This window comes from Branchiostoma lanceolatum, chromosome 5, assembly GCF_035083965.1.
Source record: "Branchiostoma lanceolatum isolate klBraLanc5 chromosome 5, klBraLanc5.hap2, whole genome shotgun sequence".
NCBI lineage: Eukaryota > Metazoa > Chordata > Leptocardii > Amphioxiformes > Branchiostomatidae > Branchiostoma > Branchiostoma lanceolatum.
In genome coordinates this window covers 4,976,577-4,993,205 of record NC_089726.1, presented here as the reverse complement: position 1 = coordinate 4,993,205, position 16,629 = coordinate 4,976,577, and the positions used below count along the sequence as shown (strand labels likewise).

The window sequence follows — 16,629 nt, the reverse complement described above, 5'->3', positions numbered from 1 at the left end:
TAACATTACACTGCTGACACGTTCTTTTCATACGTAACGGTATGTGTGTATAGAAATAAACCCATTTGATGACCAAAATCACAGGTGACGACGAGGGAGATCGACTGATGAAGATGATGGGCAGCTACTATGACTTCTTCCAGTCGGAGCCAGAGCCGACGTTTTCTGTACCGACGAAAGACGATCATCTTGGTTAGTGCATCTTAACTTTAACATGCAGTTATTAAACAGAAGGTGAAGTAAAAAGATAACATTTCTAATATAAATGAAGTTCGATGCCCCATGTAAAGCTCTTAATTGTGTATTTTCTCCTCTTCAGGGTTAACGATAACCGCTGCTATTCGCACCGTGGATGCAAATGCCGTGTTTGCCGGTGTAACCGCGGTCGACATCTCCATGGACGTCGTGTTTAATGAGATCGTCAACTTTAACCTCGGCAGTTACTCCCACGCCTTTCTTGTTGACCGAGAGGGTGAGATTTTATCAGCTCATTCTATGACATACAAACCAAAACGTGTCTCACCAAAAATGTATGTGTCAGATGCATATGATTGATTCAACACATTACTTTGATGGAGGTCAGGCATCCGGGTAGTAAGATACGCCAAAAATAGTTACTCAAGCAACTGGACAAAAGTTTGAAAATTTGAAATTTTGAACATTTTATCCAGTTGAGCACCTTTTTTGGCGATTCAACACATTCAATATCGGCACTTCGTTATGTAGAGAGATAACATATATCATAGCTCTTTCTTTTCCATAGACGGCCGTGTCCTTGTTCACAGGGACCTGCCCAAACCCATGGAGTGGCCGTCAGACCCGACATTTCTCCACCTGAATGCGATGAAAGGCGCTCTTACTGATGATGAAGTCACTAAGATTTTGAATGAGGAGACTGGAAGCTGCTCCCTCGACAATGTAATTGATAGAAACTATTTTATTTACTTAATATATACATGACAACTTTTCAAACGGCTTGTAATATATATACTGTGTGTGGAGAGTATCACCTATATATATATATATATATATATATATATATATATATATATATATATATATATATATATATATATATATATATATATATATATATATATATATATATATATACTGTGTGTATGTATGTATGCGTGTGTGTGTGTGTCTATGACCATACATGATATTTATGATTTTTTGAATAATGTAAGAAGCAAACCTTCAAACTAGTATGAAAGTTTAGAAGCGGCACAACCTAATATATGCAGACAATAAAAAAAACCATATATATACACATGTTTCTTAAAGTTAAATCCTGTGTGTAAATGAGGACTGGCATTTTGTGTTCAAAAACTCTGGTAATTTTTATCATTTAGTAAATAAAGTATTCAATCGCAATGTTAAAAAAAACCCGACCTTTTTAATCCTATAGGTGAAAGTTCCTATTGCTCGGGGAAACGCTGAATTGGACGGCGTCATCACTGTGCAAAAGAAGGCAACCTTCTACTACGAACCCATTCCTGGCACTAAGTACAGCGTGGTTCTCTGCCTGTTTGACGAGGACAGCATCATCGCTGTTCCTACATCGGTAAGGTCCTCCGGCAATCAAGGTACCGATTCATTGCATGGATGAACTTATGATTAAAAACTGTACATTCCATTGCCCAAAAATAACATTATGTATGAATCTGTTATGTGAGAGCAATCGATGCAATGGTGCTGCATTTGGTAACAGCCCTTTGGTCAAGGGTATATTAACTTAACAAAATGGCTTATACACCTCTCATCCTTATTTCTTATAACAAAGGATAAAAGTTCTTAATAAGTTTTACAGAATCATCAAAAATGGTAATCATGCCAGTTTAATCCTCCCTAGGTGAATCCAACAATCGACACCGACTCGCTGTACCACCGACTGGACCTACTGAACACGACCACAGGAGTCTGCAGACTGTACGACAACTACGCCACTCTTGACGGATCTACTATAATGGTATGACAATATACGTTGATAATGGATGTATATGTATATAATCGTGGCAACTAAGGAAAACTGAAATGGGCAGCGCACTATGATAGTACGTAAGGTCTGGGAATGTTGCTTTTTGATTGAATGATTTTGGTTGAATAGATGGCACTATGGAGGTGATACGACAATGTCTTTATATATATCTATATTCAATATATGACTTAAAATTAGCTTTCACACAATTTAAATGTTAAAAATAAAATATATGTCTTATTTATCAATGAATCCGTGTAGTCTTTGCTCATCATAGATATGCAGAGATCCTCTTATTGAAATGATTTCAATCCATCATCTCGTCTTTCAGTGTTATACATGTCGCAAATCTCGGATTTTTGTAACTTTTACCGGTCAACCTATTAGTTCCCACCAGAGGCCTACTCTGATCCCATTGGATACCTGAGCAGTCTTGAGACTTCGGAAGACGTCGAGAACATCGAACAATTTCTCAATGACCTATCCGGATCTGTGGACAATCCAGGTAAGATGGAAAATGTTCCAAATTTTTTGGACATTCATGCACTTACCGCCATTCTTCGATAGCGGATAATTATTATCCCTCTGATTAGCTATTTCTAACGTATTTTATGCGGATATTGTGCTTTTATATTGATATTCGTTGAAAATATAAATTTGATGGATTTATAGAATAGTTGGCATAATACATTCATCAACGTTTATCAAGGACTGGTGGACGGCGTCCGAACGGATGTGATCCTGACTGCTGCAATAGAGCAGTACTGGAGAGAGAGTGACGCAGATTCAGTATGGAGGTAATTCGTAGTTTTGATGTCTGACTTTTTATCAATCACACGGTTTATTTTGTTAGCAGCAGAGGTTAACACACATACTAAGTCAATATAGATAATCTCATATATAATCTAAAGGTTTTCACTGTCATGGTCTTCTAACAGATACGTTGGTACAAGAAACGGTATGTTCAGAATCTTCCCTGGCATCGCCGTGGACAGGCGGTATGATCCAACCCAACAAGCATGGTAAGATTTGCAGTTATTTTTTTATGAGTTAAGCTTATCAAATATATGTTTATCAGTAGTAGAAAATCATATAATATTATAACAACGTTTATCAAATCTAAAATGTTACCTGTTGTTGTTCTGTACACACTTATGAGATATCGGTTTATCATGGTCACAATTAAGCTATCATTTTCCGTAGGTACATGCGCGCCCTAAGCAGGCCCCAGGATTACACCTTCTCCCGTCCGGTTCCCAGTCCGTTCGGTGGCGGCAGCATGGTCACCATCAGCAGGGTCATCTCTCATACTAGGTATGTTGCCATAAATAACTGCACCTCGAAACAGATGCTTTAGTATTTAGAATAAATACCATGCACTGTTGATTATAGGGCATATATTTCCTATGTGTAGGAAGCCTTCCTCATACTTTTAGGACAAGAATAGGCTATCATCTCTAATCAAACAAATGTTGTTTTTTGCAGTTCATGGGAGATTCTAGGCGTTACTGCAGCTGATATAACTGAGAGAAAATACCATTCACTCTTGTACATGGAGGTGAGGAAGACGTTTTTGGAAAAATTAGGATCGATGTCGTATTTAATCCTTATTTCTAATGTGCACATAAGTCACAGTATCTGCGATGATCATTGGCGTTGCTACTAAGCAGAACCAAAAATCAAGCAGAGTGCATACAGTAGTAGTGTGCTCCTGTAGTGTCAGTGATAACGCAAAGTTTTGACACAAACCATTGCAGATACCTGAATGCTTATCGGCGGAGTTTGAGTGCTTCCTTCTTGACGACAGTGGGTAAGTTTTTACGTTCTACTATGATATAGAATGAACATTTATGTTTTGGGTTTTGCATGTCTCAAAGGCTTTTGCGGCTGCAATATACTGAGTAACTGTAATACATTATTATCAATGTGATTTGAACTCAAAATTCACTTACGCACACTACTCATGGAACCACATTTTCAAAGTATTACTGTACCACCTACTTTATACTTTTTAGTATTGTAATGTGTACCTATTCACATAATTTGCAAATTGTCAGTAGAATATTCTCAATACCAAAGGGTTATATTATTCGACCTACACTAACAGGTACTTCATGGAGCTGCCGACAGCGCCGAGTATGGATCACGAGCACCTGACGAACAGGTTCCCTTGGCTGGCCAACGAGCTAGTGGCCAGAGGAGAATTCCTGATGGTATGATTTGTAATAATGCTTAAACAGTTTTGTTGCTGCCCTTAAGCAAGGAAAGTGACAATGTTGGAATTATCATAAGATCAAGCAATCAAGCAATCCTTGTCACCAACATGATCTACTACAACCGTCCATTATCAATTATAGAATATCTAAACTGCTAATACAGTTCTAGAGGAAGTCATAGGTGAAATCTCTCTTGCAATCTACAGTCTGGATGGTGCAGCAGCTATGTCAACCACAATTCTCAACTGTACTACGACACTTCCGGATTCACTGGACTGAACGTCACATCCGGCCCACCGTGTTCACAATTCTCCATGTACCCAGTTAACAACACCAACACGTTTTTGTTGGTTCTGCCCAACCGTCATACCAACAGTTGTGATGATAGCCAGATACAGGTATGATAAAACTAACAATGACTTCTGTCGAATTGGCCATGATAGTTTTATTTGTAGAGCACGACTGGTAAACATCTTATGGTATAACACACTAACTTTAAACTTTGAGTCGGCCAGTTGAAGCTGCATTAGACACTTATTGTTTTAGAAATGAATTGAATAGATATTTTGGCGGAAATGGCTCAGTGTATTTGTACTAGCGTATTTCTTAGGCTTTATACTTTCTTTGCAAAACTACTTGCCCTAAGCCATGTCATGTATTTTTCTAGGACTGTTCATGCGACGGGGATTGCCAGACTTGCGATACAAATGCGCAATCAACTTGTCAGGTAATGTGTGCCATTATCTAATAAGCAAAATAGCAACATCGGAGTAAAGTACAATATAACCATGCAATCGTCCCAAGGCCAATGATATTACGGTCTCACATCACAGTGATATAAAATGCAAACCCTAGATTGGTTAAAACACGCTGGATACATATTGATATAACAACCCCAGACTACAGGACGATGATCGCCCTGGACCAAAATAGATATTCCGTAAATCTCACGGCCTACGAGACTTTATTTCAGAAATTACCCATGTTTTTAACTATATGCATGTATATCATCTGCAAAGCCATTTATCATTTATACATGTGAGATATCAATGTTTTCCTGATTACAGTGCCCCTGCTCATGTGCCTGGGACTATGCGTCCTGTACAAACGGTATCCTGGGTGTATTGACAGACGTTCCTTGTCCTCGTGAGTAAATACATTATTTTGTTCAGAGATTATTTTTCTCACCTGAGTGACTTTGAACGGAACAAAACTTTGTCGATATGTGCAAAAACATTGTTTTGTTTTAAGTTTGGGGAATTATTGAAACCATCCCTATCATTTAAGCTCCTCGAGGAGTCCAAAGCACGCAAGGAGTCGGACAAACAGATGGACAGCCGCCATACCAACCTGATAGCTCGGTACATAATTGTGAAGAAATGTGCAGCGCACAGTAAGTTATCCACATGCATGTTTGCATGGCATTCTTGAACCTTCAGTTTTTATGAATGTATCGTCATGGTAACAGGAGACAATTATCAGTCATATGTAACATGCATCTCCCTTGCAATCAACCATAGTCACAAAAGCTGCATCCTACTTTACAGTTGTTGAATAGACATAATACATTGATAATGTGATAAGCTTGACTATTTGGTGTTTAAAAGTTGACAATGAGCTATCTAACACGACCATGTAAGCCATTCTCCTACATGCGTGCATTACAGATCCGACAACATCACATGTGAGGCTCTCCCGCACTGTGACTGGTGTCAGGAGTTGGCCTTCCCCATCTGCAAAGAGACCTGCTTTCCGTAAGTTATCTGTTGAACAACCGAGGATTAACTGATGTTTACTTATCAAAATATCTCGGCAATTATCGAAATTGATTCAGAAGATTTAGAAGTTAGTCTGAAAGGCAACATGTCAAAGATTGAGCGTAGCACAGTACGTATATTTTTTTTGTATAAACAGTATTTTTGTTCGTTATGTTATTTTTGTCGTAAGGACTACGCCAGAGCCAACAACAGACGCAACGACGATGGAAACGACGATTAAGCCGACGACAGACGCCATTACGAAAACAACACTCGAGCCTACCACAACAGAGAAAACAATGACGATTGGTACGTTCTAAAACAACTATAGCTACATACGTGAAGAATATATAGTAGAAAGTTATAAGATGTCGTGCAACTTTGCTTCAAAAATACCAATGGGGTCAATCTGGGGCAACACGGGAATCATATTCAACGCAGAGAAATATTCGGAAGTAAAGCCCGAGATTATTCTGAATCTCACCCAAAACACACAATGTTCTACGCTTGTCAGTCATATCATTGTTTCGTGCCATTTCTTAACCAACTATGAGAACACGATGGGAACTCAATCCTAGACCCTCTAAACTCTTTCGATTCCTTTTCCCCCGCGGTCACGGAAAAAGCTGAGTGTGCACCGTTAACCATACTCAAAGCACAACTACATTCATATGTGATATCTTGTTTTGCCTCAACGTCAGGCCCCTCGGTAGACTGCTCGACAATGCCGGCCGGTATGTACCCAGACCCGCAGGACTGCACCATGTTCTACCAGTGCTTGGTAGGCGTGACTAATGCTCAACCCTATCACATGCCCTGTGCGCCGGGAACTCTCTTTGATTGGAATCTTTCCACCTGCACATTGACATCGCATTGCACTTTCTGTAGGTATTGCATATTCTGTAACTCTAATTTCATTGAATTGACATAAAAAGTGTCTTATGCTTATTGCTATGTACACTGACTTTTTTGTGTTTGTTTTTGTGTGTGTGTGTATGTGTGTGTGTGTGCAGCTAAACAGATGTGATGATATTTAAGTGCATACGAATAATTTTACACTATAGCTCCTACACCTACTGAAGCTGCGGGCCACACAACCCGTTTACCAACAACTGCGGCTCTCAAAACTCTTCCACCAACACCTGCGGCTCCCACAACTCTTCCACCAACACCTGCGGCTCCCACAACTCTTCCAGCAACACCTGCGGCTCCCACAACTCTTCCAGCAACACCTGCGGCTCCCATGACGCAGTCTCCAACACCTGCGGCTCTCACAACTCTTCCACCAGCACCTGCGGCTCCCACAACTCTTCCAGCAACAACTGCGGATCCCACAACTCTTCCACCAACAACTGCGGCTCCCACAACTCTTCCACCAACAACTGCGGCTCCCACCACTCTTCCACCAACAACTGCGGATCCCACAACTCTTCCACCAACAACTGCGGCTCCCACAACTCTTCCACCAACAACTGCGGATCCCACAACTCTTCCACCAGCAGCTGCGGATCCCACAACTCTTTCACCAGCAGCTGCGGATCCCACCACTCTTCCACCAGCAGCTGCGCCTCCCACCACTCTTCCACCAACAACTGCGGCTCTGGCAACACATTCTACTGTGTCACACTCTCCATCACATTCACCAACAATTCACCGTCCGGCAAGCACGGTTGCAGTACCCGCAGCACATACAGGGCAGGCAACCACTGATTCAGTGTCTGTACCATCCACAACAGATCTTCATAACACCGTGGTGCCTTCAGCGAATATTCCAACTACTGCGGTACCTACAATCGACATCTCAACAACTGCAAGTCACCTAACAGGCATGATGTCCACAACAGATCTTCAAACAGCTGGGGTACCTGGGACAGGCGACTCAATATCTGTACCTTTCATTGCAACTACTCCAGCAGCTATGGTATCCACAACAGATTTTCAGACACCCGGAGCAGGTCAAACAACATATGTGTCTCCCATAGCAAATCAAACAACAACTTTGGCACCCACAACAGATTATGAAACAGGCACGGGGTCCCAAGCAAATCTTGAAACAGGCATGACGTCCCCAACAGATATTCCAACAACTGGAGCACCAGTGGCAGATCTTTCTACGTCTTTGTCTCCCGTACCGAGTATTCAAACAGCTACCGTAACGGCGCCTACGACAGCTCCTGGAATAGCTGTGACACCTGGAACAGGTCACTCAACATCTGTGTCTCTGACAGCAAACTATCCATCAGCTACGGTGCCCACAACCGATTTTCATTCAAACACGGCGCCCCAAACAGATCTGCAAACAACCGGACCTGAGACAGATCCACCGACAAACATAGCGTCCACAACAGACATTGGAACAGCTTCGGCAACCGCTGTAGATCTTCCAACGACTTGGGTGTCAAAAACAGGCCTTCCAACATCGTCGCCTGCAGGTACATTGGGTAGCGCGATGCAAGTAACACATGATATAACGACCGTTGAGGACACGACCGATCCCGTGAGCACGACAGATCAGTCGGGAACAGCCGATATCACAAATGCCGTTGGAGAAAGTACACTCAAGCCTCTTTATACTGGTAAGTTCCAGATTGGTTTGTAAATGAACAATATTGACACATTAACAACTGCATTATAGCTTTGAAATAGTTTATCTGAAGAAAATAAATTCAATAGCAAAACTTTACTAACCACCAGTTGGGTCCTTGATCTATATCAAAACCTCCTTATTTCAGGCTCCAGCTTGATATGCCCTAATATGCCAGCTGGTCTGTCCCCAAGCGACTATACCGAGTGAGTAATACCTAGATTAACATGTAACCTATGGACAAGTGATTTAAGTGTTTTTTGGCAAGTTAAAAGGCCTTCGGCATGCTGTTGTTCTTCAAACATACAAGACATATCTTGTAAAAAGTATTTTGTGTAAATTAAAACATTCCAATTTACTATATAACGCCTTTTGCAAACTACAAAGACTTACCTGACCTGAATTGCTCCTTCACAGCGTTAAGTTCCTTCTTGACTTCACCCCTCATATTAATTTCACTGAGATGATGTCCAAGTCTCTGGACCAGAGGCAGCATCTTGAAACCGTCACTCAGTCGATGGTCTACAAAAGCTTTTCAGCGGAGGTAGCTGCAACAGTGGCAAACATCTGGCCAAAGGAGGTAAGAAATGGTATAAGCAAAGTAAAAAAAGGCCACTTGTATGTATTCATGATCATCCATTATCAGGTAAACCAATCGACTCCTTTCTTCCTGAATTTACAGCATAGTTCTAATGTGCCATCTCATATTTCCGAGTGCACATGTGCATCTTTGTAAAAATAGAATATTGTGTCCTCATTTGTAAACAACTCTTCGTCTTTTTCTAGGTGTGTTTGAACGTAGATTTTTTTATTACTGATCATGAGTTGGTCTAAATTATGAACTTATTCACCTCGGTGCTTGAACTTCGAGGTGCCATACCGTCAGGCATTCCTGAAATAGATTTAGTCCACGGTATTTAAGCAAGAAGATTCTACATAACAACCAGTTTCAGCCATATTCGAATCTTTAAAACAAGACACATACAGGGTTATACTATAAAGTTTCAATGCTTAAACGGTTGGTGTCGATCATGGCCGTTGATTTGGATCCTATATAAAGTATATGCCGTATACCGTACACAGATAATAATGTGTTAAACGCCTAATACCAACAACGTTTCTTTTCCTGTGTGTTAAGCATCATGATAATAGTAGTCCAATGTGTTCTGCCGCTGCAGTGGTCAAAACATTCTCGCCAGTCTAAGTATAATGGAAGGTATCATGAAAATATAAAATAGGCAAATAATGACACTATTTACTTTTCTTCCACAGTTTGGGATAAGCTTCACTGTTCATAAGGCTTTTCACCGAAATGACATCAACATGACAGCTATGGCAGAGGAGTTCCATGCAAACTGGGCTAATGGTTCGGTCGGTCTGGACATCTTTGGACTGGGAGTAAAGATGAAGCCGCCTGGGCTTTCCTACGAACGCGGCTTCTGGAGTGTCTGTGAAGAAGACTGTTCAAAACTGTGAGGACTAAGCCTTGCTTTTTTACTATCACCATGTAAACGTTTGGCAAATGTCAGTGTCGAACAGTCGACAAATGTGTTTTTCATACTGCAGTGATTCCGATTCTGTCTTTTGCGACGTTTGTTATTTCTATATTCAACCGCGAACGGAGGCATTGTTTTCAGTGTGTCTTTATTTATGTCTGTTTGTTTGTCTATTTGTGCACTCATCTTCAGCCGGGGACAATGTCGAAAATATTTGGTGATTGATCACTTTCTGTTGTTTTCCAGAGATTCACAAGCGTGCTATCAACACACTTCCTGCCAATGGTGTGTGTTTGAAGGTGCGCCGCACTGCGGAGCCGACTGTCTGCTGCAAGAACCGTAAGCTTGCTTTACAGATGAGAGAGCTGAATAGGGTCAATTTTTTGCCACTGTTTTGTCACATTCTGAAATGAAAACAAAATCATTTCAAATTAGAAAACTTGTCCATAACTTGACGTCAATTTAGACAAAAGAACAGGGCAACATAATATAGTTTGAGTAGCATTACGTAATTCAAGCAGATCGGACTTCTCGAAACCCAAGTCCGCCTCTTACCTAATATCATGTACACATACACACCAGTACACACCTTTGCAGTAAATATGCAAATTGTATGGATCAGGTCTTTTACCATGTATGGTAACGCTGACAATTCCCTATGACATCTCTATGCAATGATATGTAGAGATTCCGCCACAACGATCATCAAGCATTTTTGTTGCGATATTTTTTCAGAGATCATCAGAAATTCAAAAGTTTCTGACTTTCTTATTTGCACAAAATCAAGTCTAGCTGTAATCTCTTTTATGTCAAGGGAATATGAGATGAGCGTGTTTTGCCCCTGTCTACTGGAGCACAAGGGATTGGAGCAACAACTACAGGACAGTTTTCGTGATCAAGTACAGCAGCTTCTGGGAGGGAGGTTTGGGGGATGGAACTCAACTAAGCCCATGTACAGTATCAACACCACAAGCGTAAGTTTTCGTCTGCGTTTCTAAATTGCCGTTAACAGAGGCATATCCTTTGTTAAATGCACACCTATTCATAATATCATGGACTATCATATAAACTAAATGTAAGTCTGTGAAGATCAATTTTGTCTCGGTAATTTCCAGGCTTGACAATGAAGACCGGGTTGGCTCACATTCTATATTACAATGAACTGACCGCCATGTTGGTGTCCTTGATTTGCATTTAAGTGAACTATAGCTCAGGCGTGCATGCATGTGTACTGCTGTATTCTTCTAGTACTCTCTTCTGTGAGCTTCACACACCTAGTTGCCCTATATATAACGGCGCGTGAAACAAATTCTATGGATACTATAAGCTCAATTAGTTGACTTTATCAACCGGGAAGATGTAAGCAATTTGCAACGCGGCGAGAGCTCTAGATCTTGGAACTTAAGTAATCTTCTAGGATACGGTAATGTCTTTTCTCTTCGAGATATCATCCCAAGCTGGCGAAGTTATGAAAATTCTGACAGTCTGATATTTCTTCTGCAGTCTACCATCACATTCTCCTTGAAAAGCAGCATGCAACAGAGGATCACGCCTGACGTCATCGACTTTCTTCGCAATGATTCCAATTGGAATGGTGTCACCATCAACGATGGCTTCAACCAGTACCAAATTATGGAGCCAACTGGCTATACTGAGTGAGTTAACATCTTTCTGGTCTGTTTTTAGACATCTTTGCTACTCTCTGTCGATATTGCTATTCCAAACATGGTATCCAGGCCTTAGCAGTTACAACATTTTGTAATGTCTTCCTGGATGAGTCTTGATTTTTTTTGTTGGTCTTTCTCTACAGCAAGGGTGAACAATGTATCTTATAACCATAATGAATTCTTATCAACGTCTTAAAGGATATGTCGGTGTTGGCTGGCATAAACTACTGCTAGGAAGCTGAACCAAAGAACAGACCGACAGACAACAGACGGTTATACATTCATGATGATGCTGTTAAATGTTTGTTTGTCTGATTGTGTTTGTTTCAAATTATGTGACTCTCATTTTCAGCGTGGATGTAATAGTGGAATTCGACGATGTGGACTTCACCAACCTGGTTGGACAATACTCAATTTCAGTGGATGGCCTGCGTACTGCGCTCAACACCACGCTGACAAGTATTGGAGTCTCCCCGGATTGTGTGGCATCAACGAGGATACTGCGGAGAGGAAAGGTAGGTTAATATACATGGAGCAAACGATAGAAATTGTAGATGCACACAAAAGCTACAGCTAGTCATTATGGTTGTGATATGTTTAGATATCTTCAGCTTTTCTAGAGGCCCACAAAAAAATCCACAAGGTTACTGTCTTCCCTGCATGCATCATTGTTCATCATTATTTGCAACATCATCATCATCAGTTTTTCATGTGTGCGACTAACCAATGACATCGACATCACCGGACCTGTCGATTTGTTTACAGAACGTTCTAGAATTCTCCATGTCGAGGGCTTTGGACAGCACTGTTAACTTAACTGCCGAAGTTAACAAGCTTGTGGAAGCCAATAGGAACGGAGAATTCAACTTGAATCTGAGGCCTGTGAGTCTAAGTTACTATTACATTCGAGGATATTCCAGATCAAGATGTTTCACTTACATTAACTTCGACTCGTACCTGTACTGACATAAAAATTTATATATATATAAAGGCTTTTTCTGTTTAAGAAGTTTGTTAAATTGGTCGTTGAAAAACATGGAATGTGTAAAGAGTTCGTTCTCATTTAAATGTACACATTTTGTAACTTTTGAAGTAAGATGTTCCTGACATTAAGATATGCCACATATAAGTGCCAAACTGTCGTTTTTAAAAGCCAGAAAAGTTTTAATTTAAGTCGTCATAAAAACGACAGTTTGGCACCTTATATGTGGCATATCTTAATGGCAGGAACGTCTTACGTCAAACGGTAACGGAAGTTACAAAATGTGTACATTTAAATGAAAACAAGCGGTATATAGACCATTTGCTGCCGGCTATAATCTAAGATAAATATTGCATAATAACACATTACAATAAGAAATGGCCCCAACGACATACGACTGTGTCATACAGACTACTAGTACTTCCTATATACAACGGATTGTTAAAAAAAAAACAGTCTAGTACACAACAAAAGATACCTTTATCATTGCAGGGATGGCCAGTCAGTAAAAGTGTCAGCAAAACAGAGACGTTTGACAGCATCTGCCCATCAGTGGATCTGTGGGCCACGACGGTGGGTGCACCGTATTATTCGATTTCAAAGATACTAGACGTTTTCACCCCTTGTAGGATGACTATATATCTATTACATGTACTCTGATAAGCAAGAGTAAGGCTCAGTTCGGCCGCTTTGGAGAAACGATGCCACGTACATGATCTTGGTGCTTTAAAGCTTTCCACGACTGATAATGACTGACTCTCGAATCTTTGCCTTTGTTTAATTGATATATGCCGGTTCACAGATATGGAGTATTTTGCTCGCTTGATCATATGTACATCTAGCTATACAAGTTCCCGTTGTCCTTTTCAACGTATTGCTACAGTGTACACATGTCTGGCAAAGGTTTAGTTTATGAACTCTCAATAAAGATGCAAATATGGTACTTAATCTTCAATACACATCAACACAGTGATAAAAGTTACATATGGTTTTAATGGTACAATTGTTTTAAAAACAATGTAGTTTGCCTTTCAACCAAACGCTATATTAACTCCTGTTAATCAGAACTTGAAACAAAATCATACGCTACAATAGACAATTTACACATGAAACTAAAAATTACAGGTGGACATTCCGATATCATCTCCTCAATAGTAGCTTTTAAAAAGTGGACCATGAAGTTTCAAAGCATCTATAGGTTATAAACATTCTTGATTCAAAAATTCACAATACTGTCATGCTGCATACCTTTGTTCGAATATTTGTTATATCGCTGCAATGAGATGATGTGTGTTTTATATTATCACCTTACTAGGATACCGTATACCCACCTGGAATGTGTCCTTGTCCAACAGAAGGCAGCATTTCACTCGTGGTAAGCCGATATATATATATATCATTTTTGTCATAATATTAATGAATACAAAACTCGAACGAACTTAAACTTATTTATTAAGACCTTACAGTACTACAGAGCTACAGGCTAAGAGTATGGCAGTCGTTATCAACAAACATTTCGAGAAAAAAGGACTGACTCGAAATCTCCAGCAAGTGAATGTACCTCCAAATATAGTTATTTTACCCAATATGATGCCACATGTATGATATATAAAGAGATGCCCTTACTTCAAGGATATCGTTGTATATCAGTATACAATATTATTTAACCCAATTAGGTTTGATGAAATTCCATACTTATATTTGTAGCAACTTTATGTATCATGTCTATAATGCTCATTAATTTGGCCAACCTGAAGGTTCTCTGTCAAAATGTATGTTCCAAATATGCAAACAGACATCGCGCTTCTTTCTGATGGCTTCTACTAAGCCAACAATAAACCAACAAACAATACTATGATGCCATGTCTAAATTACCAACCTGTTGTCTGCCCCCTTGCTCCTTCAGTACGAGGACCAGGCTGCCAGTGCAGGACTGTCTACCCCGGACAAGCTCGGACTGGCTGTCGGCTTACCCATAGCGGTGGCGGCCCTGTCGGCCCTCGGGGTCCTGCTGATGTTCTACTTTAAGAAGAAGGGTTCAAACCGCCCACCCACAGCCTTCCGCAGGACTGCCGTCTCTCCCGCCGTGCAGTCGTTCGAGACCAACATCTACAGTGTAAGGAGTATTTTTTATCTCTCAGGTTATTCCGGGATTTTGAGTAAAAGGTTGATGATATGACATAGGTACATCCTGACCAAATTGCAAACATGCTATTAGTTTACGTCAAATGTTGAGTGATACTTTCAATGTTATAGACATTCCATTACCAAAACACATTAATATGGCACTATATGAACCCTACTTTTGCATTATAATGCATCTCTGTATCTTTTCGAAATACTCGCATACTATCTACTCAATTGTAGTTGACTGAGCCTAGTATGTAGCATTCTCACTAAAGACTTTAACATTCATAGTTTCTATACAAATCTAAACAGTAATCGCTCGGTATATTCGCTTGGCTCCAGACTAGCAGGCATGTTAGGGCATATCAAGTTGGAACGTGAAAAAAATGACGTTTTCAAATGGGGTGGAACAACGACCTAGTTGGTGGTTGGTAATGTTCTGCTATTAAATGGATTTTTCTAAAAGATATACCACTCAAAGCTGCAAACCAGTTGATGTATCGTTATATCGTTATAAAGCCTAGTATGTAGCGTTCTCAAATTAAACTTTTATTCACAGGCTTCCATTGACGACAACCTGAGTCACCAGTTCGGTAAGAAGGGCTCTCAGCTGAACCGGTTCCGGGACCCTGACGCCGTGTACGGCCGCCTGTCGTACTCACCACCCCCAAGCACTGCCAGCTCTACTCTCACCAGCGAGATGTCACTCCCGGGGTCACCCGATTACTTCTATTAGTTTACTTTTAAAGGCTGTGTGTTTGTTTTTGTGTGTGCTAGCATGTGTTACACATTAGGACGCTCAAATTGGGCCTACACTATGAGCTTTTGAACTTGTGACCTTTCACCGTTTAGGTAGGGGACCGATTAAAAAGGAGAAGTACCAATTCAGAATTATCTGTCACAATAGGAACAAGTCATCAAATCCACCAATACGATAAGAACAGCTTTCTCCAGTCCGACAAAGACAGGGTTTATGTTAGCATATTTGCGTGAATCATCAAACATGGGATGTTCTTAATCATTCTGACTAAGAGGCGTTGACCACCAAGCTTCTAATCGCTGGGACTGCATGGGGCTGAACAAGTAATAGGAGTGCTAGAGGTTTGATCCAGTCAATTTAGTGTTTGTGTGCGTTTGTTTGTTTGTTTGCTTGACCTTTGCTGTGCAGCTTTCTACTCATTATTGTGTTACCTTTTTTGAGCATTGTATTTGCACGTTGATTTACTTTTGATTTACTATTGATGTCTGTTCACTTTCATAATACTTTGAAAAGAGTAGTAATTCATTCCGGAACTTTACAAAATAGAAAATTATACATAGCTTGTCACGTTTGAGTGTATTAGATATCAGTGGACTTCAGAAGTACACTATGGACTGTGGGTGGTCCTACGAGAATTGTTTAAACAATGCCGTAATCTGATAGAGCTCCATGCTTTTCCTACATATTACTTTTGCTTGGAGTACAATAAATGCATGTGATTTAAGCTCTTGGTTTATTTCTCCCTAATTCTAATTTCTAAAGCATAGACGAATATAATTGTCTTACAATGCAGTGTGTCGGCCAGCTTAATAATATAAATGAGAAAAACAGAGCACAACAAACATACGAGATTAAATTTGTTAATCTTGGTAAAATTTACATTTTTAATCTCTAACATAATAGAAGGATGATACTGTCCTTCCTATTAGTGTTTCCGTCCGGTTACACAACTATCCATGGAAAATCGTGTGTGGGTCCGCTTCAAAAAAATCAAAGCCATCCATTCTTACAATAAAAATGGTTAAGAACATCATTATGAAAGCGTTCATACCATACTTA

General features: G+C 40.2%; 2 protein-coding genes across 2 annotated transcripts; both read left to right on the top strand.

Moving 5' to 3' along the window:
• The first annotated feature begins 68 nt into the window (after positions 1-68).
• Positions 69-7,664, top strand: LOC136434850 (VWFA and cache domain-containing protein 1-like). Its single transcript, XM_066427924.1, has 20 exons — positions 69-192; positions 320-472; positions 764-918; positions 1,412-1,567; positions 1,856-1,972; positions 2,369-2,486; positions 2,691-2,778; positions 2,920-3,003; positions 3,185-3,295; positions 3,467-3,539; positions 3,739-3,791; positions 4,089-4,194; positions 4,404-4,595; positions 4,865-4,924; positions 5,265-5,343; positions 5,485-5,590; positions 5,865-5,951; positions 6,145-6,263; positions 6,656-6,767; positions 7,037-7,664. The coding sequence occupies exons 1-20, from the start codon at positions 69-71 to the stop codon at positions 7,662-7,664; spliced, it is 2,721 nt and encodes a 906-aa protein (XP_066284021.1).
• On the top strand, positions 7,561-15,872 carry LOC136434552 (uncharacterized). Its single transcript, XM_066427416.1, has 13 exons — positions 7,561-8,530; positions 8,687-8,744; positions 8,956-9,118; positions 9,811-10,010; positions 10,281-10,373; positions 10,849-11,008; positions 11,538-11,689; positions 12,054-12,216; positions 12,467-12,583; positions 13,176-13,256; positions 13,999-14,058; positions 14,590-14,799; positions 15,370-15,872. The coding sequence occupies exons 1-13, from the start codon at positions 7,783-7,785 to the stop codon at positions 15,544-15,546; spliced, it is 2,382 nt and encodes a 793-aa protein (XP_066283513.1). The 5' UTR covers positions 7,561-7,782; the 3' UTR covers positions 15,547-15,872.
• Positions 15,873-16,629: the final 757 nt, after the last annotated feature.

What these genes read in the sequence shown, in the direction of transcription:
- LOC136434552 (XM_066427416.1), top strand. Translation starts at nt 7,783, where the DNA reads ATGATGTCCACAACAGATCTTCAAACAGCTGGGGTACCTGGGACAGGC. An exon ending in GAAGAAGACTGTTCAAAACT is followed by an intron (nt 10,011 to 10,280) that starts GTGAGGACTAAG and finishes GTTGTTTTCCAG; the next exon opens with AGATTCACAAGCGTGCTATC. An exon ending in GGATACTGCGGAGAGGAAAG is followed by an intron (nt 12,217 to 12,466) that starts GTAGGTTAATAT and finishes ATTTGTTTACAG; the next exon opens with AACGTTCTAGAATTCTCCAT.
- LOC136434850 (XM_066427924.1), top strand. Translation starts at nt 69, where the DNA reads ATGACCAAAATCACAGGTGACGACGAGGGAGATCGACTGATGAAGATG. An exon ending in TCATCGCTGTTCCTACATCG is followed by an intron (nt 1,568 to 1,855) that starts GTAAGGTCCTCC and finishes AATCCTCCCTAG; the next exon opens with GTGAATCCAACAATCGACAC. An exon ending in TTCCTTCTTGACGACAGTGG is followed by an intron (nt 3,792 to 4,088) that starts GTAAGTTTTTAC and finishes CTACACTAACAG; the next exon opens with GTACTTCATGGAGCTGCCGA.